Source organism: Mus pahari, chromosome 13 (genome assembly GCF_900095145.1).
Source record: "Mus pahari chromosome 13, PAHARI_EIJ_v1.1, whole genome shotgun sequence".
Taxonomy (NCBI): domain Eukaryota; kingdom Metazoa; phylum Chordata; class Mammalia; order Rodentia; family Muridae; genus Mus; species Mus pahari.
In genome coordinates, this window is record NC_034602.1 from 28,702,728 (window position 1) to 28,712,684 (window position 9,957).

General features: G+C 58.2%; 1 protein-coding gene across 1 annotated transcript; it reads left to right on the forward strand.

Moving 5' to 3' along the window:
* The first annotated feature begins 1,668 nt into the window (after window positions 1–1,668).
* Window positions 1,669–4,844, forward strand: Adra2c (adrenoceptor alpha 2C). The gene has a single exon (XM_021211214.1). It carries the CDS (start codon window positions 2,964–2,966, stop codon window positions 4,338–4,340), a length of 1,377 nt encoding a protein of 458 aa, XP_021066873.1. The 5' UTR covers window positions 1,669–2,963; the 3' UTR covers window positions 4,341–4,844.
* Window positions 4,845–9,957: the final 5,113 nt, after the last annotated feature.

Here is a 9,957-nt window from a genome sequence, read left to right on the forward strand (position 1 = left end):
CCTGCCACCAACTACTCTTGAACACACAGTCTTTAGGGGCACACATTGCTTTCCTGCCACAGAACAACCAGAAGTCGACTGTTGGGGTTAATTGGCTATCTCCGGGCAAAGAGGCTAGTCTAGCCTCTTTGTAAGTTCCTGTCACCCCAGGGGGGTTTCAACAGCTGCCCTCAAATGAGCAGACTCTTTAACTCTCACTTCTGGCCGCTGATCCCAGAGTGGTTTCCTCTCAGTTATGCTGGGAGGTGTGGCCAGCATCCCCAAGGTCATTCACTGGCGAGCCCTGCAGATGCCCTTGGAGGCTTCTCTTGCACAGGGCTCCCGGAGCACATTCCTTTGCCTAGGCAGGCATCACTTGGAAACATGAGGCTGTGTGCAATCAGGGCTTGGTCTAGACTACCTGTTGTCCCCCCTGCTTCTCACATGACAGCATCTCTCTGACTCAGGCAGGTCCACAATGCTGCCTGCAAGGGGAGAAGCCGTCTCTCCAACACTTGTACCTGATCAGAGCCCACTTGCCCTTCCCCTCATCTTCCTCAGGCTCCCCACATCTCCAGAACTAAACCGGCCACTTCAGGGAGCACTCTCACCAAGGAAGCATCCCATCTGAAGGAGCACCTACATTCCTAAAGAGCACTCTATCCTAGGGACCGTCCACACACTGGGGACTACCTCAGTCCCTAGGGAGCATGGTCCGCAAAGCCTTTTCCTAATAACTCCTCCACATCCAAAGGTGATACATGTGGTCACTTTGTCCTTTGCTTCTAGGCTGGGTTGGGGGAGCTGGGGTGGGGGGCAAGCTCCCAGCCTTTGATGGTCAGTGTGGGGTGAATAGCCAGACACAAACACCATAAGGCCAGGCCTCCTCTCCCTCTAGTATACTGATGATGGAGTCATATGGGGGCTTCTACACAAACCAGCTGAAGTTGTTCTGATCAGGGGCCCTTGTTGGGGCCTCTGGGTAAGAAGGACTTGTTAAAAAAACTGTGGCGGTTCTTCCTCATAGTTCACATTCTCAGGTGACAGCACATGGCACTTTGCAACCCCTGAGTTAGAAAGTGCCCAGGGCAGGCATCAGGAACTGTGTCCTGCACGGGCACAGTACTCAAGACAGGCCCATGGTCTGAAATGTTTGTCGTCTGCCTGATCCTAGTTGGACACACCCCTGCCCTGAGGGTCCTCTAGGGCTGCAGTGCCCACAAGGAGGTTGCACTATCCTCAAGGACTGCAGGGAGAAGCAGCCACCAGAGCAGGGACAAGTCCAGATGTCACAGGTCATGGCTCCAAGGTCCTCGGGATGACTTTCTGGGCATCAGAGGCCTTCTGCCAGTGGGTTGGCTGCTCCCATCCCTTTCCGGTCTATCTGACTTGGGCAGAGAGGTCCTGGGCAGCCTTGATGGAGAGAATGGTACTCCTTCAGTTCTAGCACGGAAACGCTAGGTCTGGGAAGTCCTCCCTGTAGACCTGGCGCTCCCTGGGGGCAGAGACTAGTCAGTGCCTAGCACTCAACTCAGGCCACGGCTGACAGAACCTCTGTGAAACTGACAGGAGATCTCCCCAACATTTGCTCGCCCTCTCTTGAACCCACTCCCACAAAATTACCCTGCATGGGGGGCAGGTCAGAGTTTGTCAAAAGGGCAGGTCTGGAGCGTCCCCTCCAGCTGTGAAAAGCGGGATCACACAGCATTAAGATTCAACTTCAACAATTGCCAACTTGGGAGCTTGATCTGGGCCTCGACTGACACCGTGGTTATGATTCACGATCCCGCAGTGCTGAGAGGTACGCAGAGGAGGGAACTGAGGTGGCTCTGCAGGGGAGCAGGGACCCTAAGCTCCAAAGGAATGATGCGCACTAGCAGTGTCTCCTTCTCTGCCTTGCTGCTACAGGCTCATTCTCCAATCAGGCCGCGGACCCCGAGCCAGCCCCTTGCGAGCCGGTGTGCGCGCCCGCGCGCGCTCCGTCGCCTGTAACCAAATGAGGTGGAGACTACAGTCTTAGAAAGAGCAGGCTTCTAGAACTCACCGCTCAGGCCAGCCCGCGCTCAGCCCGGCCCCGCAGGCTGCAGTCGGCCCTGGAGGGGGCGCCCTCGCAGAGTGCGCGCCCTGCGCCGCCGCCTAGGGCTCCTCCCCGGCGCCGCCGGCAGGTTCGCCCAGGCGGCCGCGGGCTCCGGCTCCCGGCCCGCTCCCCCCCGGGCCCGCGGCTCGGGCCTGCGGGGCGCCCCGCCCCGCCCCGCTGCGCCCTCCCCGCTGCGCTACTGGACTCAAGTTGGAAGCCGAGCCCGGGCGGCGGCACTTGCGCCAAGCGCTCCGCGGCGGCAGAGACGCTGCACCGGCGAGCGGGGCGGGCGAGGCGGCGCCCGCACGGCCAAACGCGGACCTTGGGGGGCGCCCGCACTCGGGAGCAGCAGGAGGACCGCGGGTGTCGGCGCCCAGCCCCGCAAAGTAAAGTTGCAGGGACCCTGAAGAACGGCAACCTGCGCCCCGGCTCGCTTAGCCCCAGCCAGCCGGTTGGGAAGCAGAGCGTCCGGGCCACTGCCTGCAGCCTGCAGCCCAGTCGGGCACCCGGACCGTGGAGCCGCTTGCGTGCACCAGCTTGGACAACGCATCTCCGTGGGCTGGCGGCCGGGACGCTCCCACTGAACCCAGGCCGAGGGCGGGGCCGCGCGAGGACCCGGGACCTACCCCCATTCCCCCCCACCGCCGCGTCGCCGCGCTCTCTGGGCACCTCCAGCTCTGCACTTACGCGCGCGGCAGCTGCGGGGAGCCCGGCAGCCACGCTCTCCGGAGCGCCGCCCGCCCGCCGGGCCACCACGGCCGAGAACCGGCTGCAGGGCTTCGTGGCCCCCAGCCGGCGCGCCGGAAGAGCAGGCGGCGATGCGGACGCCGACCCTGGCTGCGGGGCGCCCGAGCTGCCGAGGCTGCGCCCGGGCTCCTGGCAGGACCGCGTAGCTCTCGGGAGGACCATGGCGTCCCCAGCGCTGGCCGCGGCGCTGGCGGCGGCGGCGGCTGAGGGCCCCAACGGGAGCGACGCGGGCGAATGGGGTAGCGGCGGGGGTGCCAACGCCTCGGGGACCGACTGGGTGCCACCGCCGGGCCAGTACTCCGCAGGTGCTGTGGCGGGGTTGGCAGCCGTGGTGGGTTTCCTCATCGTTTTCACCGTGGTAGGCAATGTGCTCGTGGTGATCGCTGTGTTGACCAGCCGAGCGCTGCGCGCCCCGCAGAACCTCTTCCTGGTGTCTCTGGCCTCAGCTGACATCCTGGTGGCCACACTGGTCATGCCCTTTTCGCTGGCCAATGAGCTCATGGCCTACTGGTACTTCGGGCAAGTGTGGTGTGGCGTATACCTGGCACTGGACGTGCTCTTCTGCACCTCGTCAATCGTGCACCTGTGTGCCATTAGTCTGGACCGCTACTGGTCGGTGACGCAAGCGGTAGAGTACAACCTGAAGCGCACGCCACGCCGTGTCAAGGCCACCATCGTGGCCGTGTGGCTCATCTCCGCTGTCATCTCCTTCCCGCCTCTCGTCTCGTTCTACCGCCGGCCCGACGGCGCCGCCTATCCGCAGTGCGGCCTCAATGATGAGACCTGGTACATCTTGTCCTCCTGCATAGGCTCCTTCTTCGCGCCCTGCCTCATTATGGGCCTGGTCTATGCGCGCATCTACCGCGTGGCCAAGCTGCGCACGCGTACGCTCAGCGAGAAACGCGGCCCCGCCGGCCCCGACGGCGCGTCCCCGACCACAGAGAATGGGCTGGGCAAGGCGGCGGGGGAGAACGGGCATTGCGCGCCCCCGCGCACTGAAGTGGAACCGGATGAGAGCAGCGCGGCCGAGAGGCGGAGGCGCCGGGGCGCGCTGCGCAGAGGAGGACGGCGGCGAGAGGGTGCCGAGGGGGACACGGGCAGTGCGGACGGACCGGGACCGGGACTGGCGGCCGAGCAGGGTGCTCGGACGGCGTCTCGGTCCCCAGGGCCCGGAGGGCGCCTGTCGCGGGCCAGCTCGCGCTCCGTCGAGTTCTTCCTGTCGCGTCGGCGCCGGGCGCGCAGCAGTGTGTGCCGCCGCAAGGTGGCTCAGGCGCGCGAGAAGCGCTTCACCTTCGTGTTGGCGGTGGTCATGGGCGTGTTCGTACTGTGCTGGTTCCCCTTCTTCTTCAGCTACAGCCTGTATGGCATTTGCCGCGAGGCCTGCCAGCTGCCAGAACCGCTCTTTAAGTTTTTCTTCTGGATCGGCTACTGCAACAGTTCGCTCAACCCGGTCATCTACACTGTCTTCAATCAGGACTTCAGGCGCTCTTTCAAGCACATCCTCTTCCGAAGGAGGAGAAGGGGCTTCAGGCAGTGACCCTCTGGCCGCCTGGACCTGGACTCACTGACCTCCTGGACAGCTCCGAACTCGGGTAGACAGAGGGACCAACAGTGTGGTCTCTCCAGAATCCCAGGGCAGATTTCAGGGCACAGTGTGGGATGTGGCCAACAGGAGCTGGGCGAGAGACAACTGGGCCTCGGGGAGTGGGGAGTAGAAAGGGAGACCTTTGCCTTCCCGTCTCAGCGAGAGGCTGTGGCTAGGTTGTGGATCTCAGTTCCTGAGAAGGCTTCTGTGGAGTGTGGCTGTGAACTTAGGGTTTTAGAGCTCAGACAAACTGCATTAAGAAAGGAGCTCCCCACCCCCTCCTCGGTCTTCCCTGTGAGCAAGGGCTGACTTTCTATGACCTGAAAAAGGCATCTGTCTGGGGGAGGAGAGATTGCGCAGGCAATCTCTGGTTACTGAGAGTGTTTGCCAAATACAATGACAGCCAAAACAACCAAACCATTTTTTTTTTTTAAAGAATAAACCTTTGTAATCTAAGTGTCAGGTGCATTGGTCAGTTCTTAAGCCAGGGTGTGAGAGAACTCTCCACCTCTTCCAGATCTTCCCCTGAGTTCCCCATACCCCCAACAGGCACACACTAGGGTGTAGAGTGTGCTCTGGAAGCTGACTTCTAACTGCCTTCCTTTCATGAGGGAGAAAGGGGTTAAAAGCTAAAAGCTTTGGGTATACGCAAAGTATATACTCAGACCTCTTTTCTTCAAGTGGTTATGAGGCAAAGGAATGGAGGGCCTCAAGCCGACTCCAGACTTAGGTTCTGGGGGGGGGGGGTGTCCTCCCCACATTCCATCCCTGCACGGCCCCAGGCATGTGCACTCAGAGCCCCGTGTAGTTCTGGCATCCAGTGTGCTCTTCTGGTTGCCTCTTGAAGTGGGTGAGGTGGGGCGAGACCCAAGAAGTCTACCCCACAGATGGGGTGGGCTTGTGGCCAGATGGCTTTGCTTGGTTTCTAGGTGACCAGGCTGATCTGGGTAGTTCCCCAGGTATTGCTTCTGAAACAAAGCCAAGGTCACTGTGGCCCAGAGCAAAGAGAACCTGTTGAAGAGCAGGGGAAGGTCCAGAGACCCCCAAGGACTTCTCCCCAGTGCTGCCCACTCCACCTTTCCTCAGCCCCCAGCATAAAACACTTTTGAGGACCTTCCTATGTCCAAGCCAGGATCCCCTGAGCTCTAGTGACCCCCTGTGGTCACTCCCAGCAGGTCCCAGGGTAGGCCGGGAGGAAAGTTATGAATAGGACCTGGGATGGGAGAGTTGCCTTAACACCTCTGACCCAGCTCACTACAGTTGGGTGGGTTGTAGGGATCTTGCCAGGATACCTGTGGTGACCGCCTAGCTTGTGTCCCCAACCCCATCAGTCCTGCTTTCCTCAAGCCCCTGTCCCTGAGTCAGACACCAGAGCAGTCCCTTTCTCCTTTCTAGCCTGAACTGCCAAAGCTGTCTTTTGGGACACACACATGCACATGCACACACCCAGGCACACACCCAGGCACACACACACACACACACCACAAGGAGAGGGAGAGAGAGAGAGAGAGAGAGAGAGAGAGAGAGAGAGAGAGAGAGAGAGCTCTTCACCCATTGTGGCTCTCACAGTGTCCCTGCAATGTCAGGCTCCACCATCACTTCAGGTGGTAACATGCTTACTTTGTTGTTGGGCTTGGGCCCAGATGGGCAAAGCAAGCCTGGAGTGGTGAGATGACAGAATAGACTGGCTAAGGTGGATCTGGGAGACCTCAGCTGTCTCTGGTCCCATTATGAGGGAACTTTGCTGATATGGTCCAAAGGCACAGTCAAGGGCCTGGGGGTGATACATAGGGAACGGCGCAGTTGATCCTACTAGGAAAAAGATGGCGGGACTCTCCTACGTGCTTATAGAAAGATCTTCTGGGCCCAGGGCCTCAGAATTGCCACTGTTGGACTCTGCATCTCAGAGCACCCAGAAGAGAGCCCAGATAACCAACGAGATAGGGAGGCAGTCCTCATCCTGCTGTAACCATAACCCCAAATCCAACCCAAGACACCTTTGTCTTAAGCAGAGCAGCATTTTTGGATTCTATGAGTTTGCTACAGGCACATTTCTTAAAGCTCAGAGAGGTGAATAAACCTGTTGGGGATCAAACAGCTAGCCCTAAGACACAGACAGGGTTCGGGTTCACTGGCTCAAAATTCAGTCATAAAATAAGAATTTCTAGACAGGTCTTCACCAACCTTTAGTTTGTTTTGGGGAATGGATTCTCACAGAGGAGGGAGGGATCCAGGCATGGGCCAGGTGCAGAAAAGGACAATTGTGTTCTGCATCCTGGAGTTGTGGGTAGGGAGAGAGAGTGTAACAGGAGACTGCAAAGAAGTCTGGCTACCAGGCTGAAGAGGACGAGATCTTCTCACCCTAGTTAGGGGGGTTAGGGGGTGGGGCTTTGAGTCCCTGGGAGGCTGTGAGTTCTGCAGAAATGTGTTGGCCTGGCAGCCAGAGCTGTCCTGTTATACAGACAAGGGTGGCCTGGAGCTTGTGAGCCCCAAGGGCCCTGGAGGGCAGTAAGGGCAGTCAGCCCAGGGCCAGGCCTCCTGGGGATTAGCTCTGTGAATGTAGCTGGATCTTCACTGGGGCTGTCAACAAACCCTAAGGGATTTCCTTTCCTAATCCCAGAGATGATGCTCTAGGCTCTGGGTGGTGCTCCACACAGTGGGGCAGCTGTCCACACAGTGGGGTAGCTGTCCACACAGTGGGGCAGCTGTCCATTTATATGCTCTCAGGACTGATGCCTGGAGAGGCAGCTGGTTAAACAGACAGGCCTGCCTTGGGGACATGCTGCCTCACTCTGTGACTCACATCACTTGAGGATGAAGTGGGGTGCTCCCATCTCCCTGGGGTGCTGTGAGCTCTGTTCCCACACGAACCATACCCCTAGTGTATAGAGGAGGGGCCTCGTGAGCTGTGGGCCAACAGCTTTCTATTCCTGTGGTAGACTTGTAATAGACCTGGTCTCTATGGTCCTGGCATTAAAGGCCTCCTCTATCTCCAGGTCTCCTTTACAAAGCCAGAGTTGTCTGTCTCTAGATGGGGAAACTGAGGCCCAGAGGTGACTATGGCCCAGGTCCCTGAGGCAGCTAGAGAGAGAGACAGAAACTGCAAATGCTGGGAAGCCCAGTTGTAAAGAGCCCATGTTCTGAGCCCTCAATCCAACTTCATGAACGACATCAGACGTGACTCTGGGCCTTGCCATAGATGCTGTACAGACTCCAGACGAGTCTGGGCAGAGGTGACCTGAAGTCACCCTGGCAAGGTAAAGGAAAGCAGGCCCTGAGAGCAAGGTGCTGTCCTGAGTATAGTGAGCTCGGCTGCCCCTGCCTGCCCCAGCCTGCAGCACACATGGACACATGTGAGTATACTTAACCCGGATGCAATTGGTGGAGTGGGGCAAGATAATCCGGATATCCCCTTACAGCTCAGGAAAGAATCCAAAAGAACTCAGGATTGCTAATACTTAACAGAAGCAGCTGGGATCTCTGAAGCCCCCCCCCCCATGGCGGGGGCGGAGAATGGGAGGCACCTTGCTGTGGCACCTGATGGCAAGAAGGCCGCCCTCCCTGAAGCGCTGGCAGCGGCTGTATTTTTATGTCAAATCTATGGGCTGGGCTCAAGTCGGTCAGCCCAGTGTTGGTTCAAATTTTGCACAGTGCCTGCAGGTCCTTCTAGAGTGCGGCTTTTCATCCAGTTAAACCATCAGCTTCATGAACCTGTGATAGCCCATTTATAAGGAGAGAGTAGAGGAGATGGATCTGTGGTCCACACTAAGGTGCCTGTTCCAGCATCAGCCCACATATTCCCTGTAGTTAGGGACACCTACAACCTACTCCTGGGTGTATCTTAGGGGCAGTCTATGGGTGTGGAGTGAGGATTTCATGGATGGTAGGTAGGGTCCTTGAGGAACAGAGGAAGTGGTGGGGACCTGTCTCCACAGCCAAAAGATGGTCTGGGAAGGCCCTGTGGCTCCCACTAGGCCTTCTCTGACTTCCCACCCAGTGTAATAAGGGAACATTCCCCCTCCCTGCCTCCTACACCTCCCACCAAGGCAGCACAGGGGGCAAAAGGGCCAGGGTGCCTCCGGCAGGGTGCATCGCAGTCCTCTGAAGTCGTCAGCCCGGGAGCCAGCCTGGGAACCCTGATCAGCTCCAGACTCTGGGCCAAAAGCGAGCCCTGGGGACCAGAAATGTATTTCTTTCCTGCCAAGAGGATTTGTGGCCGCTCACAGTAAAAGCCCTGGGACAAAGGGATCATTATGGGCAAGATAAGGAATCAGTCCTCTCAGGCCAGAGAGGATGCTGGGTAGTGAGCCGGGTGAAAGGCATCCTGCCTGCCCTCAGGTCTGAACACAAACCAGGCCCAGAGCCGCCTGGTAGCCAAAGGGAGAAAAAAGAAAAGAAAAAAGAAGAGAAACAGAATATGCACACAGTTCTTGATGTGGGGTTGACAGGAAAAGCTAGAGACGGGGACCTCTTCCACTGGGAAGAATCTGCTCCCAAGAAGGGTTTTCAGATACCTCAGAGAGCTCTCAAGGGCTCAGGTCACTGCACCATCCCAGTCTCCAGGCCCAGTCCCCATCAGCAGCCACAGGCCCTAAATATCAGAATCAAGGATATTGAGGGTCACAGCCATATTGAAACTGAGGCCACGTAGCTATGTGGCTTCCACACTCCCACAACTGAATGAGGCTGCTGGCACAAGGCACTTGTAGACTCTTCCCAGCTGGCTCTCATGGCCCAGGACAAACCTACCTCAGAAGCGTGCTACGTCACCCTCGCACCTGTGTCTGCCTGGCCACCTCCAGAGAGGCTCTTGAGGATGAGCTAGCCACTGCCTCCCCCCCCCCCCAGTCTCCCAGCTTAGGCATCAGGTCTGTGCTGGCTGACCACCGAGGTGGTCACAGCAACGGCTGAGAAGCTTGCAACACCAAGAGACACAGGCTCTGCCCTGCTCCACTCTGATGCTGCAAGGGTTTTTCTGCTTCAGGTGCAGGCCCCGCTGCTGCCTCCAGCTGTTCAGACATTGGTGGGCGGGTTTCTCCCCAGTTTGATCAGCTCCTACTGACTGCAGCTCTCAACAAAGGAGCATCTCACTGGGCCAGCAGCACTGAGCTTGAGGAGAGGGATGCCCACTCAGGCTTCCTGTTGCAGACCCTTCCCATCTCACCATGGGCATAAGGAAGACCTAAAGGGCAACGGTGACAACGAGCAAGCATCAGGGACCTACCGTGTGGCATGCCCCACTGTGCCTCTGTGTCTGCCTCTTACACCCGATCAGGAATGCCCATTTAACAGACATGAAGACTGAGCTCCAAGGACGGAAGCCAGACTCAGGCCATGACCCACCACTCTGCCCCCCAACACGTTTTCCTGACCACCACTGTCAAGTTTAGCTCTGAGCTGAGCAAACAGATTCGGAGCACTAACTGATGTGCTAGATGGACAGAACCTATGCTGATTAGTCTGGTCATCTCGTCCCCTTTAGATTAAAGGTTAGGCCAACAGGCCCAGTCAGTGCCCAAGACCTTCATGCCACTCCAGTTGCTTCCTTATCCTCATTATCCGCGACTTA

What these genes read in the sequence shown, in the direction of transcription:
- Adra2c (XM_021211214.1), top strand. Translation starts at nt 2,964, where the DNA reads ATGGCGTCCCCAGCGCTGGCCGCGGCGCTGGCGGCGGCGGCGGCTGAG.